We start from the raw sequence: 21,528 nt of genomic DNA on the forward strand, positions 1-21,528 counted from the left end.
AATAGTTGGTTGGCTTGAGTCGTCTTCTGGTGGCTTTGCCCAATCCGGTATTTCAGTAGGCGAGGTCATCTCTGTCTCTACCCTTGGTGGGTAAGACAGGGGAAGAGGACCAGGAGGTAGATCCATTTGGCGTTTTACTACAGTAGGCTACGTGAGCCTTTTGAAGAAAAAAAAGATGTAGTTGTGTCCTTGAGCGGTTGTCTATTAATGTTCTGTATTATGACATGTTTCATGTTTTGTGTGGACTCCATATAGAGTAGCTGCCGTTTTTGCAATAAAATACAAAATACTTATTGCATTTATTTTATAGACAGGGTTGCACAACACCAAATGCCCCTGTGTGAAAAAGTAATTGCCCCCTTACACTCAATAACTGATTGTGCCACCTTTAGCTGCAATGACTCCAACCAAACACTTCCTGTAGTTGTTGATCTCTCTCTTACGTCGCTGTGGAGGAATTTTGGCCCACTCTTTCATGCAGACCTGCTGTAATTCAGCGACATTTGGGGATTTTCAAGCATGAACTGCTCGTTTCAAGTCCTGCCACAACATCTCAATTGGGAATAGGTCTGGACTAATTTGTTTCTTTTTAGCCATTATCATGTAGACTTGATTGTGTGTTTTGGATCATTGTCTTGCTGCATGACCCAGCTGCACTTCTGCTTCAGCTCACAGACATATGGCCTGACATTCTCCTGTGGTAACACTCTATGTAATGAACATTTATGGAATCTTTAGCCAACACACTGAGTGCTTTTGTTGTTTTTCCTCTCTGCTTTCCTCACTCACTCTCTCTCTCTCTCTCTCTCTCTCTCTCTCTTTCTCTCTCCTTGTTTCTCCCTCTCTCTCTTTATTTCTCCTATCATTGTAAATTCGGTTTAGTGAGACCTGGAATGCCACCCAACAGCCCGTGTCAGGCAGATGGAGTTTTTAGACACTTCATATTTTTCATGTCCATTACACGCATCTGTGACAGTCCCACAGGAGAGCAGGAGAACAGGCTGCAGCGATCCCCCTCTCTCTTTCGTTTTCTCTCTCTCTCTTTCTCTCTCTACCGGTCAGCCAGTCAGTCTGCATGGCCCTGTATGTACTCATAAATATGAAAGAAACATACAGTGCTGTGTAGGTCTGAGGTTAGGCCCTATGGAGGTTGGGGGAGGGGGAAGATATTGGGACCATTAGTGACCTCTGACCTGTGACATCTTAGCCCCTCTTTCCTCCCTCCCCAATGCCCTGGGAGGGGTGCACTCTAGCACCTCTATCCCTTCATCCCTCCCTTCTCCATGCTCCCCTTAGTAAAGTAGGGCCGAAGCTCCTTTATAGCATGCATCAGCAGTACCACTCCCTCTCCCCTCTCCCCTCCTCTCTGCTTCTCTTCTTTCCTCTCTCCATCAGCCTGTCCGCCTCCCTGGGCACCAACTGCTAAGCAGATCATTTCTATTTAACACCATTTAAAGTATAATTTCTACATGGCTGGGGAGGGAAGGAAAGAGGAAGGGAGGGGAGGAAGGAAGGAAGGAGTGAGGGGATAGAGGAAGGGTGGGGAAAGAGACAGGAGGAGGGAGTGAGGGGATAGAGGAAGGGAGGGAGAGAGGAAGGAAGGAAGGAAGGAAGGAAGGAAGGAAGGAAGGAAGGAAGGAAGGAAGGAAGGAAGGAAGGAAGGAAGGAAGGAAGGAAGGAAGGAAGGAAGGAAGGAAGGAAGGAAGGAAGGAAGGAAGGAATGAAGGGCTTTATTGAAGATGTTCACAGGCCTCTCAGGGCACCAGTAGAACATTGCCATTCTCATTTTGAGGAATTTGAATTGATGCAGAAACAGCTGACTTTTACATTCTATATGTGCACTTCCCCTCTCTGGGGCTTAGGCTGCTTCACAAATGGCACCCTGTTTTCTATGCAGTGCACTACTTTTGAGCAGGACCTATATAGCACTCAGGTCAAAAGTAGTGCATTATAGAGTAAGGTGTCATTTGGGACACAGCCTTAGCATGGCGTTAATACACAGAGCTGTCCACTCATGAAGTATCACGAAGTAACTATTTTCCCTCTGTGTGTGTGTGTGTGTGTGTGTGTGTGTGTGTGTGTGTGTGTGTGTGTGTGTGTGTGTGTGTGTGTGTGTGTGTGTGTGTGTGTGTGTGTGTGTGTGTGTGTGTGTGTGTGTGTGTTTCTCTTTCTAGGTTCAGGCACATGTAGGTTCAGTTACTCCGACCCCAGCATCATCGTGGCGTTCAGTCTGAACAAGAACAACGGCTCCAATGACTGGATCACCCTGGAGAAGATCAGGTCTCTCTCTCTCTCTCTCTCTCTCTCTCTCTCTCTCTCTCTCTCTCTCAACCCTTCCCTATTCACACAGACATCCTCTCCCTTCCTTTCTCTCTCTCTCTCCTCTTCCTGCTTCCTTCCCTCCTCACACAGACATCCATCTGTCATAAACACCATGTCTTCTTCTCTTTTTTCGCTCTTTCACACCTCCCCCTCTCAATTTGTCATTCCTTTCCTCCTTCCTGTAATATTTTCTTCTCTAGTTGTTTAGAAACACTCTCTCCCCCACTTTAACTCTCTCTCTCTCTCACCCTCTGTTTCTCTATCTCTCGCTTCCTCTCCCTCTCCCTCTTTTATTTTTGATGATAATGTTTCGTCATTTTTTCCCAGCAGCATGTTAATTGCATGTTCTGCTTTATTGTAAACACGGACCCCCCCGCCCACACACACACACACACACACACACAAACACAGATACACCTACTCTCTCTCCCCAACACATGCACACCTTCCCTTACACCACTCTACACACACACACAATACACACACACAAGAAACAGACTGATTTGGAGCTTATATATATCATATATCCTCTCCACAGAGCTCCAATTAACAGCAGTACAGTAGTCCACCTCCTGCCCCTGCCAGTGCACTCCAGGGGAGATGGGGTGCGTTTACGCTGGTCCCAGGAGGCCCCCCAGGGACCCGAAGGCTACGAGTCATGCTGGGGCCTGGACAACGTACTCCTGGTCAACGCTGCTTACATACCTCCCCTACTGGAGGATAATCTGGACCCCCCAGACACGGCCAACTGGCTTTTCTTCCCTGGGGCTACCGTCAAGGTACCATGTTCTTCTTCCTATTTTTCTTCCTCTTCTTCTTCAACTGTTTAATGGCAGTTTGCAAACCATCTTTTTAGACGAGGTAAGGTAATCAAGGTAATCAAGTTGCCGTCACCAAAATACTGTTGCTTACTTACTAGGACCAGGAGGTTTTACCGGTCAGGTCGTGGTCAGTGTAACACTTCACCATGTACAAGACCTACAGTAAAGTAATACGTTATTGCCATACTGTATTGTCATCTGTATTGATGATATTCGACATTGTCATTTCACTTCCTTCTTTCCCAGCGTGCCTGTCAGTCAGAGGGCAACACCCTGTATTTCCATGGCAACAACGAGGAGGGGGTGGGCCACACCTTCGCCTCCACCAGAGACATTGACCTCCACCGAGAGGAGGGTCGGAGCTACTGGGAGGAGGACTTTGAGAGTCTGCCCACCAAGTGAGACATAATGATTTCATCATCATCTCCATCTATCTGTCTCCATAGCTGTGTGCGAATACCAATACTAACATACTGTATACTTAATGAGTATATACTGCATACTACAGTAAATAATATTAGTTCATATTAGTATACTTGAAACGAACAGTATCGTTTTAGTTGAGCGTATTAGAGCTTGGCCTGTCTAGAAGTTGATGCTGTTGCAAGGCAACCTTTTGCTAGCTTGTTAGTTCAACATATTCCTAGTTAAAAAAATATATGATTTTGGGTGTGTTCGTAAATTTAATATGGAGTGCCAGATTACGTGCTGGGCGTTCGTAAATCCAGAGCTTTGAAAGATTGTCCAATCATAAATTCAGAGCTTTTCGCTCTCGGAGTGTTCAGAGCGCACACTGGACGCTCTGGCCGAGGAGTAGGGTTGATCCGGACGTTCAATGGCAGTCAAGCAACCAAGCTAACGTTGGCTAGCTACTTCCAGAAACAAATGAGAGAACTGCTCACTCTGACCATTTTACTTGCCCTAGCACAGTTGCTTAGGCTGTTTTCATGTTATCCAGAGCGTTGGTGACTGTAACTGTGCTGCTGGCAACAATTTAAATATGCTTTTTTTGCTGACGTTTACTGACTCCAGCCATATTCAACGGGTGTTGTGCGTTCAGAAGTTCATCAGTTATTCTGCGCAAGAGTTCTCTGAAATCAGAGTAGAAATCCATTGAATTGATCGACTATACCACTGAGCTAAGAATGTAGTTGTCACGAACTGACCTTAGTATTCCTTGTTTTCTTTATTATTTTGGTTAGGGTAGGGTGTGACGAGGGTGATATATGTGTTTTCGTATATATATATAGGGTTTTTGTTTTGTTTATGGGGTTGTTTCTAGTCTAGGTGTTTTTATGTCTATGGTTGCCTAGATTGGTTCTCAATCAGAGGCAGCTGTTTATCGTTGTCTCTGATTGGGGACCATATTTAGGTAGCCATATTCCTTGGGTATTTTGTGGGTTATTGTCTATGTATAGTTGCCTGTTTCAGCACTCGTGTTATATAGCGTCACGTTCATTTTGTTGTTAGTTTGTTTAAGTGTTCTTCGTGTTATTCCTTTAATAAAGAGGAATGTATTCTCATCATGCTGCGCCTTGGTCTCCTCTTTACGACGAACGTGACAGTAGGGATGTAAATAATCAAGCCAATAAATGTTGGGTAGTTAGTTAGATAGCAGATAGTTAATATACTGCCTGGCAAGATCGATGTATTAGTAGGAAACTAACGTTAGGTAAATGTTTTAAATGTTTTTTATTTAACCTTTACTTAACAAGGCAAGTCAGTTAACAACAAATTCTTATTTACAATGACGGCTTACCGTAACTAGCTAACATACAGGTACATACTGTTCTAATGCTATGCAGTTCGTAAGGATAGCGTAGCTAACAAATTGTCAGCCAACACAACATGTAACTTCTTTGAAAAAGTATTAATTTATTACATTTTTCAAAATATTCTCAACATTTGTCATAATTAGTTAAAGAAATGAATTTGTATCCACTCTCGTCGGATTTCGGCTGCATATTTTCTTTCATTTTCTTCAAATCTGAAAAGTTATAAAGCCACGCCCGTTTTCTGAGGAATTGCATTACGGCCCTAAAAGCACGGAAAATGTGTGGCATACTAACTATATCCATACTATGACCAATAAGCATACTATATACTCAATTTACATAACAAATAGTGCGGTTAGTATGAGTATTCGAACACAGCTCATCTCTCCCTTGCTATATCCTTTCACATATCAAAGCGTTCTTTCATCATCATCATCATGGATGTGCTGGATGTGGATTCTGGCCTTAACCTGGGTCTTGGAAACTGAATACCTGTCACTCACCAGGCTTATCTCATTCCCATCATTGTTTCGAGAATGTCATGTATTTCAGTTCAGAGGACCTGTCTATGTCAGTTGAAACCTGTCTTTTGTCGTACGTGTGTCATCTCTCATGCGTCATGCGTGGCTCAAGCAGATCCTGCTGAGGATTGGAACAGGTGTCACCTCCCTGTCCATACTCCATCTGTTACACACACAGGGAAATGTCATCAGTACTGAGAAGGAGAGACAGAAACTGCTGAGACAGGATTGCTATTCCAATGTAACCCTTCTCTCTCTCTGTGTGTAGCTGGGATTTTGAGGGGTGTGAATGGGACCCAGGGTAGGGAGATTGAGTCAGGCATTACCCTGGTGTTTAACCCTTCTCTCTCTCTCTGTGTGTAGCTGGGATATTGAGGGGGATGTGAATGGGACCCAGGGTAGGGAGATAGAATCAGGCATGGCCCTGGTGTTTAACCCTTCTCGGTCTCTGTGTGTAGCTGGGACATCGAGGGGGCTGTGTATGGTACCCATTGTGGGGAGATAGAGTCAGGCATGGCCCTGGTGTTTGAGAGGGATGGAGAGAGGAAGATGTGTACTCCCTACCTGGATACCACCTCCTTCGGAAACCTTCGGTTCTACTTCACCATGGGTAAGAACCACCTACCACTGACACAGACTCTTTCTCAATGATGTAAATACCTGGCCTCTCCTTGCCTTCTTTGTACTGACCTGTTGAGCTTCCACTTTATTGTTCTCACCTGTCAAGTCTTTTCCAATCAGTGCAGATGAAGGGGAGGGACAAGGAGCGGACAAATATTAAAAACATTGAGAAAGAGGCCTATTCTCTGTTAGCTAAGCTGTCAGTCTTTTTATGCTTGCAGCCAAATATTTTCCTGACAAAGAAAGCATGACAAAGAAAGCATGCTTGTCTGTGTGTTTCCCTGCAGGTGGTGGGGAGTGTGACCCAGGAGAGTCCCATGAGAATGATGTCATCTTGTTTGGTAGGTCAGAGGGGAGACGAGACCTTGTGCTGTTGGATACCCTGCCATACTCCTCTTATAGGGTGAGACTACACACATGACATAGACCTGCTCCATCTCCTACACTAGGCTGCTCTATGAACTGAGCAAATTCAAACTGTATTTTTCATGTTTAGCTAGCTAAATGGAAAATATGTTGCTCCGCCCAGCTCGAACCATTTTTAATTCCTCAACTGTGCTTCATCTCCTCTCCCCTCACTCCCTCTCTCCCTCAACTCAACCCTCCCTTCCTCACCCTCCCCCCTCTCCACCAGACTCCGTCAGTAGTGTCAGTAGCCCTGTCCACAGACCTCCAGACCCCCATCACCCAGTTCTGCCTGGAGCAGCGGGCACATGGCGGTGCCAACCGTCACGTCTGGGCAGTAGACTTCATGCAGCTGCTGCCTGTCCTTCCTGGCACACATACCCATGTAACACAGTTCTCCATCAACCTGGGCTGTGGGTCCTACCAGCCTGCCAACAGGTAGGATATGATACGACCGGGACTCAAACCTGGGTCCAACCCAGTACCTTAGCCGTTCCGTCAAGAGATCGAACCTCGCTACAATATGATATGATACAATATTGAGGTGTCCATTCCCATGGGTGCAAAGTTTCAAACTTTTTTGTCTTGTTTTTAAATTTATATTTGCATAATTTTGAAGTGTAGATAAGATTTTTCTATCGCTTTGTTAGTGTGAATCTGGAGTTTTCCACCAATCATGGTCGTTCCTGGTCGCTGCTCCACACAGAGTGTCTTCCAGATTTGTGTGCTGGCCGCCACCTACCACACAGCACCATCTACTCCTCAGACAACTACAGCGGGTAGGCACCACACACACACACACACACACACACACACACACACACACACACACACACACACACACACACACACACACTCTGATTAGTGTGTGTTCATAGAGATACATTCAATTGCTACTAGTGTTGTATTTAAAACTATGTTTCTACCAATCTACAGCTGGACTAGGATCTCCATCCCACTTCCCAACGCTGCCTTGACTGAGACCACACAGTTTCGCTGGAGACAGAGTGGCATGGGTGCTGGCAACATGTGGGCCATAGACAATGGTGAGAACCTTACACACACTAGTGGTCCTGTGTGCCTCATAAGAGCATGGGTCTGGCGATGCTAAATTGAATGGTTCAAATCCTTTAAAGATGAACTTTCTAGAATCTCAAAAAGAAACCACTACCATCTTTCAAAGGTATTATATTTCAAAGTCCATATATATATATATATATATATATATATATATAATTTCTTATCTCTCTCTTATTTGTGTGTATATCCAGTGTACATTGGTCCATCCTGCCTTCGTTTCTGCTCTGGAAGAGGACAATGCTCCCGCACCGGCTGCAAGTAAGAACAGAACTTAATGAATGAACAATACTGTATATCTTGAATGAATTATTCTCTTTCTCTTTTATTGCTAATTCATCAAATGTCTTAGCGCTAAGATCGTGATCAAATTATTTTATTTTTATTTGCATGTATTGATCTATGTATTATTTTCTGTATCTGGTTCCATTCCCATCTCTCTCTCTCTGTTTTTCTACTTTGCCTTTCTCCTTCTTTGTCTCTTTTCTTTCTCTCTTTCTGTCTCTTATTCTGCCTGCCTTGTCTCCCTCTCTCATCCCAATTTTCCTCTCCCTCCCACCCTTTCCTAATATTTTCTTCTTCTGTCCCCATATTTTCTAACCTCCATACATTTGTCCCTCTCTCCTCCTCCCTTCCCTCCCCCTCTCCTCTCACTCTTCCTTCATACCCTCCTCTTGCTCTCCTCCCATACCCTTCCCTCCCTGCCCCTCTGCTCCTATAGGTGTGACCCAGGGTTTAGTGGTCCAGCATGTGAGCTGGCATCCCAGACATTCTCTGCCTTCCTGTCTGAGGGTTTCTCCTCCCCCAGACTCTCCTCCTACCACAGGTAAACTAAAAGGAGAACGTGCTCAACGATAGACAGTCAGACGGACGGACTGACACACACACACATGTTGAACGTTAAGCACTGTGTTACATTGCTATTAGGGAAATGTGCTATTGTTCCCGCCAAAAAACTATTATAATTGTCTGAACATTCTATTTTGTTTACATTTTATGTTGCATTACTAGCTTCTCTGGAGTGTGAACTGATAAGAACAGCCCTATTAAACAGATTGTGAAGTTCTTTATCTCCTCCTTCCACAGTTTCTCCTCCCTGAGGGGAGCGGAGGTGAGTTTCGGCTGTGGGGTTCTGGCCAGTGGCAAGGCTTTGGTCTTCAACAGGGACAGCAGACGACACCTGGTGACCGCACCGCTCGACAGTTCTCAGGCCAGGTACAGTACTGGGCTAGGGACACACACTCACAGGTGCTTGCACATACTCATGTATTACTGTACGGGAAAGAAAGGGGAGAGAGAAAAATAATGATAATGTCTTGCAATTTCAGTCAATGTCTATGAATGAGACTTGGAGGTACATATGAATATTCACATTTACACACCTTTTCTAATGGTCAGTTTCACAGAATACATTATACTGGGATCATATCAGGGTTCATCTCATATCCTCAGCAGGCATTCTAATCTCTGATTAATATTGAAGAAGTTCCAACAAGTCACCTCTCTCCTCTCCTCTGTCACCTATTCCCGCTTTCTCTCCTTCCCCCCCAACCCTGTGGTGTGAGATGGATGGGGACTGTAGATGAGAGGAGATTTGAGGGGAAAGGAAGAATGAAAGAGAGTGAGGAATAGTGTAGGATAGAGAGATGAGATGGCATCTGTGTTTGATTGATTATGCCTTTTGTGGCTCCCTGTGTGCCACCTGACGGCCATATTTAATACCACTTTCCTCTGACTGAGTGAGCCAGAGGAAACTGGGCTGGTGATTAGAGCCACACTGAGCCAGATCCAAGGACAGAGGGAGCTGGGGGCTGGGGGCTGGGGGCTGTGTGTGTGTGTGTGTGTGTGTGTGTGTGTGTGTGTGTTGATGAATAGTGCAGCATTCTGGGTGCTACCATCTCTCTCTTCCCTAGTTGCTTATATGTCAACTCTCAGAGACACAATGTGAAAGGAAGGTGAAAACATGTCTAAATGTGTCTGAATCTCTCCCTCCCTCTCTCTCTCTCTCTGACTTCCTCTCTCTCTCCCCACACTCTTCCTCTCATCCTTCTCTTCTATCTATTTGAGTCCTCATTCATTTAATCATCTCATCCATCATCTCATCCTGCCACCCCTCCTCCTCTCCCTCCCTTCCTTCCTCTATCTGTGTCTATTTGTCTAACCCCCTTCCCTTCCTCTCTCACCTCTCCTCTCTCTAACCCTCGACTCCCTCTCTCCTTCTCCATCCCCCTTCTCTCCCCCAGGTACCTCCAGTTCACTTTGCGTCTGGGAAGTCGTAGCATCCTGAGCTCCTGTCCTGCCCCTGACCAACCAGGAGAAGGTGTGTTGCTGCACTTCTCTTCAGACAATGGCATTACCTGGATCCTGCTGCAACACTACGCATATAAGGGCTTCCACGAACCCAGGTACTGTACTAGAGGGGGTGGGGGGCTGGAGGTGTGTGTGTTTCTCTGTGCGCGCATTTGTGACACAGTCCTAAGGCGTCTGTAATGCTGTTAACACACATATTTATTTTGCTAATGGATGCCTGGTGCTGAGAGGAGAGATGTAACCCACAGGGACCCATTTAGTACTGCCTACTGTGTGTTGTAATGACAAACGGCTACACATGCACATGCACACACACACACACACACACACACACACGCGCAGACCTGGGCCACCTAGAGAGCTCTTCATCAGGGGGCAGAAGGCTGGGGGCAAAGTGTCGGGATAGAGGTGTGAATGCACATTGTGTGTGTGTGTCTGCTGAGAGGAGGTAATTGAGTCCATAGCTGTGTGGGTTATAGAAGAGCACCATCCAGACCTAGTCAGTCAGAGCCTTGCTAATGTGACTCACTCCATCTGGACTGTTTGGATTATTTTGAGAACATTGATAACACTCCATCCCACACCCTCTCCTTCCCTCCATCTTCTCTCTCCACCTGCCCTTATCTTATTTCTCCATCCCTTCCTGTGTTCCTCTCTCCGTCCCTCCATCCTCACTCTCCACCTACCTTCCCCTCCTCCCTTCATTCTCTCCCCTCCATGCCTCCTTCCTTCTCACCTCTACAGGATTGTATCAGTGGAGCTACCCCCCGGTGCCCGTAGGTTTGGGGTGCAGTTCCGTTGGTGGCAGCCGTACCACTCTGGGCGTGGGCATGACGTTTGGGCAGTGGATGAGATCACTATGACCTCTGTGCTGTTCAACACCATAAGTCTGGACTTCAGTAATGTACTTGATGTCACTCAGAGTCTGGGCTTCTACCTGGGGCACGTCCAGCCCTACTGCCAGCACGACTGGACACTCAGGTATACTAAAGACAAGCGTTTCTCACTTTCTGGCCTCAGTACTTCCCATTATCTTCAGGCTAGCGGAGAGAGGTTGCACCTTAGAAGGTTTCTGTACACTGTCATGTGGTGCTGAACTACATACTTGTAGTTATGTCGCAGTCCATCTCAGTGGTGCTGAATCGTTGCTATTATCTTTTTGGGGGGGGCTTTTACGCTATCGGAAAAAAACACAACCTACTCTCCCGGGGTATAGTGTCATCACAAATATTGTATGTATCTGTGAAATCTACTCAAATACTGCTAAAAACATTACCAACAGTTTTACAGGTATTGGTAAAAACCATTCACCTCTGCTTCAGATTGAGGTTTGATTGAGATTGAGCCAAGATATGAACCTTTTTCAGGCCCCTGTTCCAGTAGACACTATGTGGATAAGTAGTTCTATGTGTTGTTAATGTGTGTTAGCTAACTGTTTATTATACTGTAGTTTCTCAGGAGAGCCCAGCCCAGGCTCCAGTATCCGTTATGTGGAGACCCAGTCCATGCAGATTGGAGCCTCCTACACACTGCAGTTCTCATTGGTCATGGGCTGCGGCAGAGACCCCTCCCCCCACATCGACACACAGGTCCGCCTGGAGTTCTCCACCAATCATGGCCTGACCTGGCACCTGGTCAAAGAGGTGAAGAAGTAGTGAAATATAATGAATGATCAACAATAAAAGGCACATATGCATTGAGTGCACAAAAAATTAAGAACACCTCTCCTTTGCCCTAAGAAAAGCCTCAATTCGTTGCGGCATGGACTCCACAAGGTGTCGAAAGCGTTTCACAGGGATGCTGGCCCATGTTGACTCCAATGCTTCCCACAATTGTGTTAAGTTGGCTGGATGCCCTTTGGGTGGTGAACCATTTTTAATGCACACGAGAAACAGTTGAGTTTGAAAACCCCAGCAGTGTTGCAGTTCTTGACACAAACAGGTACGCCTGGCACCTACTACCATACCCCGTTCAAAGTCACTTGAATCTGTTTTGTCTTGCCCATTCACTCTCTGAATGGCACACATGCACAATCCATGTCTCAATTGTCTCAAGGTCGAAAATGTGTCTTTAACCTGTCTCTTCCCCATCATCAACAATGATTGAAGTGGATTTAACATCAATGAGGATCATACCTTTCACTTGGATTCTCCTGGTCAGTCTATGTCATGGAAAGAGCAGGTGTTCATAATGTTTTGTACACTGTGTATCACTTTATCTGTTTGACAGTCATGGAATTTGGCACACTTGCTCAGGGGTGTGAGTCTAGCTAATCTGTAGATTAGAATGTGGTTATTTATTTTTTAAATTAGGAACAGCAAAGATTTTCCACCCGTGTTATGTAATTTGGAACAGTCCTCGTTTTACCTTTCTGTATTGATGCTCATATTATTGAAATGGAATATTGGCCAAGTTATTACTGAAAATGTATGAATTTATCTCTAAGGATTATTCATATTTTTTTTATGAATCAGGGCACCAGTCCATTATTGGACAAAATTGTAATCATTGATTTATCTGAAGGTATATCTGATGAGCGCAATATCAGATTTGTGAATTTGTGCCGTTTTGTAACGCTTCTTTTGTGTCAGAGAAACACACAACAACAGGTAAAATGCAAAAGTAGAATAATAAAGAGTAAAAGGTATCAATGGTTACAGGATGAATGATGATAATGGCATATGACTAACAGGAGAAAATGATGAAGTCAATAGGTTGTTTACCAGGAAATTGCTAGAGGAGGATATTCTCAATTTGGATTGAGCATACTGCGAAAGGGTGTGGTCTACGAATTGTAACTGGAGGAATCTACTTAAAAGGGACAAGAAGTGGTTCAGTTCTAATGTTAAAGTTTAGCAGTTACTTAATTTCACCCTTGTGTTGTCTTAAGGGTAAAAAATTACCCGCCACTACGTTTAACAGCAGAGGAAACCCCCTAAATTATATTTTTTCCACTTGAAATCTGATGATCTTTCCTAGAGTGACACCAACATTAGAAAAAGGGAAACATTGCCTTTGTTCATATTTCCATGTAAGCTGTGCACCACCAAGGTACAAAGATTGTCTTAGGGTCATTTTTGACCCGGCAGTTATAAAATCATTTACACACCACAAAAACCACGAAGACACACACACACACGAGAAATTGATATTGTGTGCTACTCATTGAACTCAGACAAGCAGCATCTTCCCTCCGCGACCCACACATGACTCAAGTTCACAGACAAAATAAATACAAATTCGGACAAAATAAACATTTCTTGAAATTGTTTACAACTGGGGAATGAAGACAGGGGCTATGAAGGTGCTGCAGATGACAGTCCCCCCCAGTTCTCTCTTTGCTGAAGCCAATGGTGCACGTTTCAGTGACCAACATTTCGTCGACCAGATTTTTTTCAGATGTCCAGGAGGAACAAGAGAACAATGATTTAGAAAAGGAGGAAGTATCTGAAGAAGAAGATGGGGAAGAATATAACCCAGAGCACTATGCACAATGCATCATCTTCAGATGAAGAAGAAATCCCCCAAGCTGAAAGAGAGACATTTTTGTCAAAGAACAGCAAAATAACATGGTGCTTGTCACCATATGACAACCAGGGCAGGATGGCAGCACAACGTGTCATAAAGATGACCCCAGGGCACATGAGACATGCAGTTGCCCATGCCCAGGACATCGCCTCAACATTCTACATGTTCATCACACCAGCCATCGAAAAAATCATCCTGGAGATGACAAATTTGGAGAGTTTCCATAAATATGGAGACAACTGGAAAAGAATGGAGGAGACTGTCCTGCGAGCCTACATAGGGCTGCTAATCTTAGCGGGTGTGTATAGGTCCCGAGCTGAGGCTACATGTGTTCTCTGCGATGCAGAGACTGGAAGGGCGATTTTCCATGCCACGATGCCACTGAAAGTCTTTCACACTTTCTCAAGAATGCTACGATTTGATAACCATGAGTCAAGACCAGCGGATGACTGTCCGCTATTCCCTGGTCATCTTCCATAACATCATTGATATGTCCTCTTTACATGCCTTCGTGATATGGAACAAGATCAACCCTACCTGAATGCCCGATAAGCGGAACAAGATTCACACACATTCAAAGAAGGGAACGACTCCCCCGAACAGCAGCCTCTGCATCAATTGTGAAAGCTGTTAAGGGAGCTGAATCTTGTCCTGATCCACCTGAGGCTGCATCTGATGCAGGCAAGAGGAGGAGATGCCAATTCTGCCCCACAAAGAAGGACTGTAAAACAAATACTGTGTGCTGCACATGTGAGAAATACATCTGCATCTGTCCATGCACACACACTTGCAAACTGTCCTACATGTGCTTATTAGAGATGATTGATTTATGTTCTTAACGGTTTCTTTGTATCTATCTTATTTCATTCTGATTTATTGTTGTTGTTTATGCACCTTGTGGATGGGGGCAATGGTTAAAAAAATGGAAGAAGACTAGTATTTTGTAGTTGAATTCCTCAATATATACATTATATAAGTTTATATCACTATGTTGCTAAAAAAAGTTCAAGACTTATTGTTTCCCTTCAATAAAACACATTCAAAACTACTTTCTGCACATTTCTGCTACTTTCTTAGGCTATACAAGTGCTATCTCTTGCTAAAAAATGTATGTTTACACCTATGCAGTACCTTTAGCAACAATAATAATAATAATTCATTAGTAAAGAAAACAATTTTGACAGGTGTGTTGTAAACACGAGTGGTGTCCACTGATTAAATGCAGTCTTTCTGAGAAAACCTAGATGTTCACAAAGTTTGTGATGAATGACAGGTTGTTTCTTCATGCAAAATAGATTTGGGGTTTAAAATTGTAGCTGTTTAGTGAAGGAAGGTCAGGCGGGTCAGAGCATACAGAATGTTAAGACTACACAAGTGTTATCCCTAAAGAACTACACATTACACATCATGACAATGCTGAGGAGAGAAAGGGTGATTTCCTGTATAGTTATGGTGTTCTTTGGTCAGATGACAGTGGTGAGTTGGCTTCACACAAGCTCGGAGATTGGAGTCCTGGGAGGTTGGAGACTCAGTGATGCGCTGAGGCCCGGTAGAGACCAATGAAGTGGTTTGGCGAGGATTGATAGATGCGCTGATGCCGTGTAGAGGCCAACGAAGAGGTTTGGTGAGGAATGATAGATGCGCTGATGCCATGTAGAGGCCAACGAAGAGGTTTGGCGAGGAATGATAGCGTTCACAATCGTTGACTGAGATCCTGACAGGATCAGTTAGATGCGAGCTGGTGATCTGGAATCCTTAGCTCGGCTTCAATTGAAAAATAACGATATGCAAGAGTAAGTCCTATGGTGCTTCGTCCAGAAGTCATCTCGACATTTACTGGAAAAGAGGTGTTTTTTAAATTGACTTTACCTTTATTTTACTAGTCCAATGCTCTAACCACTAGGCTACCCTGCCGCCGTGTGAAATGTTCTTCATTCTTTTATTCCCTCCATTTGAGGTTAGTGTTCAAAATGTTCCACCAAACTATCTGACTCTGCCTATTGGTTCAAGCGTGAAAAGGGGGAGATAGTCATCCAAGTCTCCCCTGACCTATCCTAGGGTTGGTATGTCCGTGGTATGGTAACTCCGCAGAGTCATCAAACAGGCAAAATGACAATATAGGAATAAGGTGGAATCCTATTACACCGGCTCCGAAGCTCGACGAATGTGCCTGGGGCTACACTCGTTTACGGATTAAAAAGGTAGACATCGCCATGATCTATCCAACGATGCCTCTCTACCAGATGAACTCAATGCATTTCATGCACGCTTCAACAATAACAATACCGAGCCATGCACAAGGGCCCCCACCATCTCAGAGGACTGGATCTCGCCCTCCAAGGCTGACGTGAGTAAGGTTCTTAATATGCTCAACACTTACAAAGCCAGGGGGACCGACCGTGTTCCAGGGTACATCTCAGTGCACGCGCAGACCAGCTGGCAGGCATCTTCACGGTCATTTTCAACCTCACTTTGTCACAGTCTGTCTTCCCCACGTCTCAAGCTGACCACCATCATTCCTGTCCCCAAGAACTCGAACGCTACCTGCCACAATGACTACCGCCTTGTAGCACTAACATCTGAAATCATGAAGTGCTTTGAAAGGCTGGTCTGGCACACATCACCTCCATCCTCCCAGACACCCTAGTCCCACTCCAATTCGTATTCCGCCCCAACAGATCTATACCCCCATCCACATCGACGTGGAGAGGGTCAAGAGCATCAAGTTCCTTGGTGTTCGAATCTCTGAGGACTCCTCTCACAATAGAACTGTCATGAAGAAAATACAGCAACACCTCTTCTCCCTCAGGAGGTTGAAACGATTTTACAGCTGCACTGTTGAGAGCATCCAGACTGGTTGTCCAGACTGTTTGTACAGTCTGGTATGGCAACTGCACCACCCATGACCAGAAGGTCCGACAGAGGGTGGTGTGGATGGCACAGTGAGCTCCCAGCCATCCAGGATGTACATGCCAGGCGGTGTCTGAGAAAGGCTGTGAAAAGGTCCAAAGACTCCAGACACCTGAGACATGAACTTTTCTTCATGCTTCTGTACAGCAGGAGCTATCAGTGCATCAAGGCTCAGACAAACAGACTTCTAAACAGCTTCTATCCCCTTGCCATAAGACTTTTAAATGGCTAACAACTACTGCTCTCCCTCTCCCACAAAATATCATCTATGTCACTGTGCCAATCCACAAGTCTCTACCCACACAGACCCAACCTATTGTTACGAATCCCTTTTGGCCCGACAGTCTAGGGGGGATGGTAATGAGACCCGTAACATAACTCATGCAAATTATTATTGTGACAAAGTAAAAGTGTGCACGAAATAACCACGACAACAGAAATCTACCGTCAAACTCTAGGTTTATTTATAAACACACGGTAATCGGGGGAGCAGGAAAAGGGGCTGAGCTGGACCCAAGGAAAGAAACCATAAGCATCCAAAACACCCCTAAGCTAGACTAGCCTACTTTAACAACAGCTAACTAACTAACCAAAAATACAGTGGGTGGTCCGCCCAGTTCTAACTAGTGTATTTAACAAAGTTCACCTACGGGTAGTGTATGCCCATGGGCGACTTGTCTTGGTTTCCCCCTTTTCCCACCAGCAACAAACAAACACCATAACCAAAAACAATACTCACAGGTGATGACAAAGTGCTATGGAGGTGCTTAAACAAAAGAGAGGTTAAGACACAAAGCGAGAGTGAAACACAGAGACCTACAGACATGGCATTTACAGAGAGATTGAGCTCTAGAACAAACAAATGATGGGGGGTTTTAAACCATGGGGAAGGAACTGTGATAGGGTAGAAAATAGGAGGAGGTGTGTCTTCTGATTGATGATTGATTGTTGACTGATTGGGGAGTGATGGTTTTCACCTGTGAGGGGAGAAGGAGAGAAAAGAAACACACACAGGATACACACACACACAGGATAACTGTATCCGTAACACTATGCTGCTGCTAAAAATGATTTTCTGCAAAGAAACCACAACTGACTAGGTATCCCCCTTTCCCTTTAAAGGACACCAATAAGAAGAAGTGACTTGCTTGGGCCAAAAAACACGAGCAATGGACATTAGACTGGTGGAAATCTGTCCTTTTGTCTGATTAGTCCAAATTTAAGATTTTTGGTTTCAACCGCCATTTCTTTATGAGAAGCGGAGAAGCTGAACCGATGACCTCTGTATGTGTGGTTCCCACCGTGAAACATGGAGGAGGAAGTGTAATGGTGTGGGTGTGCTTTGCTGTTGACGTTGTCAGAAATGTATTTAGAATTCAAGGCACACTTAACCAGCATGGCTACCGCAGCATTCTGCAGCGATTCGCCATCCCATCTGATTTGCACTTAGTGGGACTGTCATTTGTTTTTCAACAGGACAATAAACCAAAACACACCTCCAAGCTGTGTAAGGGCTATTTGACCAATAAGGAGGGTGATGGACCTGGATCAGAATACCTGGCCTCCACAATCACCTGACCTCAACCCAATTGAGACAACAAGGGCTCAGCATATGTGGGAACTCCTTCAAGACTGTTGGAAAAGTATTCCTCATGAAACTGGTTGACTGAATGCCAAAAGTGTGTAAAGCTGTCATCAAGACAAATGGTGGCTACTTTGAAGAATCTCAAGTATTAAAATAACACTTTTTTTGGTTACTACATGATTCCATATGTGTTACTTTATGGTTTTGATGTATTCACTATTATTCTATATTGTAGAAAATAGTCCAAATAAAGAGACATTCTTGAATGTTTAGGTGTGTCCAAACTTTTGACTGGTACTGTAAATAGTAGGGGGCGGCAGGGTAGCCTAGTGGTTAGAGCGTTGGACTAGTAACCGAAAGGTTGTAAGTTCAAATCCCCGAGCTGACAAGGTACAAATCTGTCGTTCTGCCCCTGAACAGGCAGTTAACCCACTGTTCCTAGGCCGTCATTGAAAATAAGAATTTGTTCTTAACTGACTTGCCTAGTAAAATAAAGGTAAAAAAAAACAAAAAATACTACCATTAGTGTATTACCATAGGTATTACACTTTTCAGCCCTGTTTACCTATTTATGTATATCCTACTACCAGTCCCTTTCAGCCCTGTTTACCTATTTATTTATATCCTACTACCAGTCCCTTTCAGCCCTGTTTACCTATTTATGTATATCCTACTACCAGTCCCTTTTTTGTACAGTGCCTATGTACAGTGAGACTTGAAATTGAACTCAGGTGAATCCTGTTTCCATTGATCATCCTGAGATAAACACAACTTGATTGGAGTCCACCAGTGGTAAACTCAATTGATTGGACATGATTTGGAAAGGCATACACCTGTCTATATAAAGTCCCACAGTTGACAGTGCATGTCAGAGCAAAAACGAAGCCATGAGGTCGAAGGAATTGTCCGTAGGGCTCCGAGACAGGATTGTGTCGAGGCACAGATCTGGGGATGGGTACCAAAACGTTTCTGCAGTATTGAAGGTCGCCAAGAACACAGTGGCCTCCATCATTCTGAAATGGAAGAAGTTTGGAAGACTCTTCCTAGAGCTGGCTGCCCAGCCAAACTGAGCAATAGGGGGAGAAGTCACTCTGACAGAGCTCCAGATTTCCTCTGTGGAGATGGGAGAACCTTCCAGATGGACATCCATCTCTGCAGCACTCCACCAATCAGGCCTTTATGTAAAAGTGGCCAGACGGAAGCCACTCCTCAGTTAAAGGCACATGACAGCCCGCTTGGAGTGTGCCGAAAGGCACCTAAAGGACTCTCAGATTCTCTGGTCTGATGAAACTCTTTGGCCTTAATTCCAAGCTTGAGGTCTGGAGGAAACCTGGCTCCATTTCTGGGGGTGGATTTTTCAGCGGCATGGACTGGGAGACTAGTCAGGATCGATGGAAAGATGAACGGAGCAAAGTACAGAGAGATCCTTGATGAAAACCTTCTCCAGAGGTTTCAGGACCTCAGACTAGGGCGAGGTTAACCTTCCAACGGCACAATGATCCTATGCACACAGCCAAGACAACGCAGGAGTGGCTTCGGGACAAGTCTCTGAATGTCCTTGAGTGGCCCAGCCAGAGCCCGGTCTTAAACCTGGTCAAACATCGCTGGAGAGGCCTGAAAATAGTTGTGTAGCAACGCTCCCCATCCAACCTGATAGAGCTTGATAGGATCTGCAGAGAATAATGGTAGAAACTCCCCAAAAACAGGTGTGCCAAGCTTGTAGCGTCATACCCAAGAAGACTCAAGGCTGTAATCACTGCCAAAGGTACTTCAACAAAGCACTGAGTAAAGGGTCTAAATACTTATATAAATGTAATATTAAACTTAGAAACTTGAGACTGAGTCATTCATGTTTGAGTGCTGTTAGGAACGGTGTTTTATGACATTTTGGTCCATTATTCATTGAGTAATCGAGAACCACTTTGGAAATAAGTGTTTTAATGAATACTTTGTTGTAGCTTGCAAATACAATATTGTACATTCTATATATATTTTGCCCAACAAATAACATTCAATTATAATTGTCTTAGAAAAAGGCATCCCACCTTTGTTCAAGAGGAAGTATCTGGTTTTGGGCTTTATTGCCCTGTCGTATACTGGAGCAAAAATGATTCCAGCTTGGGCTCTTCCGGTTTGTTTAGAACACATGAGATAGTATGCCGATTGGGGTCATATCTTGGCCCTGCTGGTCCCCATTTCAAAAGGGACTTCTTCTGGTCAACTAAGGTTCCTGGTTTGAAACGTCCTTCTGTAAGTCACCCTTGCTAGAAAAAATATATAATCAATATTCATATAGAACTAAAGTAGCCTCTACATTTTTTTTTCTACCTTCGGAGATTGAACGAGTCTCCTACAAATGAACTATATCACTAAGGCCAAGGTACAAGAAAATGTCATCCTTCTGCAAGTGCAGTGTATGATATGGTATACCTTTTAAAGTACCTTCAATAGCATTATGCTATGAAGTCTCCTCACATATTCAAATCAAATCAAATTGTAATAGTCACATGCACCGACTTCAACAGGTATACAACATTTCACCTTACAGTCAAATACTTACTTACAAGCCCTAAACAGCAGTGCAGTTTCAAAAAAGAATAAGAGATAAAAGTAACAAGTAATTAAAGAGCAGCAGTAAAAAATAGCAATATAAACAGGGGGGTGCCGGTTAGTATTTGTAGTATGTACATGAAGGTAGAGTTATTAAAGTGACTATGCATAGATGATAACAGAGGGTGGCAATGGTGTGGAGAGGGGAGGGGTAGCCATTTGACTAGATGTTCAGGAGTCTTATGGCTTGGGGGTTGAAGCTGTTAAGAAGCCTCTTGGACCTAGACTTGGCGCTCCTGTACTGCTTGCCTTGCGGTAGCAGAGAGAACAGTCTATGACTAGGGTGGCTGGAGTCTGACAATTTTTAGGTCCTTCCTCTGACACCGCCTGTTATAGAGGTCCTAGTTGGCAGGATGCTTGGCCCCTGTGATGTACTGGGTCTTTCGCACTACCCTCTGTAGTGCCTTGCGGTCTGAGGCCGAGTAGTTGCCATACCAGGCAGTGATGCAAACAGTCAGGATGTTCTCGATGGTGCAGCTATAGAACCTTTTGAGGATCTGAGGACCCATGCCATCCTGAAGGGGAATAGGTTTTGTCATGCCCGCTTCACAACTGTCTTGATGTGCTTGGACCATGTTAGTTTGCTGATGATGTGGACACCAAGGAACTTGAAGCTCTCAACCTGCTCCACTGCAACCATGTCGATGAGAATGGGGGTGTGCTCAGTCCTCTTTTTCGTGTAGTCCACAAACATCTCCTTTATCTTGATCACATTGAGGGAGAAGTTGTTGTCCTGGCTACACCCGGCCAGATCTTTGACCTCCTCCCTATAGGCTGTCTCGTTGTTGTCAGTGATCAGGTCTACCACTGTTTTGTCATCGGCAAATTTAATGATGGTGTTGGAGTCGTGCCTGGCCGTGCAGTCGTGAGTGAACAGGGAGTACAGGAGGGGGCTGAACACGCACCTCTGAGGGGCCCCATTGTTGAGGATCAGCCTAGCGGATGTGTTGTTACCTACCCTTACCACCTGGGGCCGGCCCATCAGGAAGTCCAGGATCCAGTTGCAGAGGGAGATGTTTAGTCCCAGGGTCATTAGCTTATTG

At 44.7% G+C, this 21,528-nt stretch overlaps 1 protein-coding gene across 2 annotated transcripts in view; it reads left to right on the forward strand.

Annotated features, from left to right (window-relative positions):
- LOC115115592 (reelin-like) overlaps window positions 1-21,528 on the forward strand; it is a 303,739-nt gene that overhangs the window by 208,471 nt on the left and 73,740 nt on the right. For both annotated transcript variants that reach the window (XM_065009916.1, XM_065009917.1), the window contains exons 9-22: window positions 2,175-2,280; window positions 2,861-3,101; window positions 3,390-3,541; window positions 5,898-6,049; window positions 6,348-6,463; window positions 6,695-6,903; window positions 7,116-7,244; window positions 7,402-7,511; window positions 7,737-7,803; window positions 8,264-8,368; window positions 8,629-8,757; window positions 9,786-9,947; window positions 10,597-10,833; window positions 11,303-11,495. In XM_065009916.1, coding sequence (XP_064865988.1) covers window positions 2,175-2,280; window positions 2,861-3,101; window positions 3,390-3,541; window positions 5,898-6,049; window positions 6,348-6,463; window positions 6,695-6,903; window positions 7,116-7,244; window positions 7,402-7,511; window positions 7,737-7,803; window positions 8,264-8,368; window positions 8,629-8,757; window positions 9,786-9,947; window positions 10,597-10,833; window positions 11,303-11,495 — 2,108 coding nt within the window. The remainder of the gene's footprint in view (window positions 1-2,174; window positions 2,281-2,860; window positions 3,102-3,389; window positions 3,542-5,897; window positions 6,050-6,347; window positions 6,464-6,694; window positions 6,904-7,115; window positions 7,245-7,401; window positions 7,512-7,736; window positions 7,804-8,263; window positions 8,369-8,628; window positions 8,758-9,785; window positions 9,948-10,596; window positions 10,834-11,302; window positions 11,496-21,528) is intronic.

The sequence above is a fragment of the Oncorhynchus nerka genome, linkage group LG25 (genome assembly GCF_034236695.1).
Source record: "Oncorhynchus nerka isolate Pitt River linkage group LG25, Oner_Uvic_2.0, whole genome shotgun sequence".
Lineage (NCBI taxonomy): Eukaryota > Metazoa > Chordata > Actinopteri > Salmoniformes > Salmonidae > Oncorhynchus > Oncorhynchus nerka.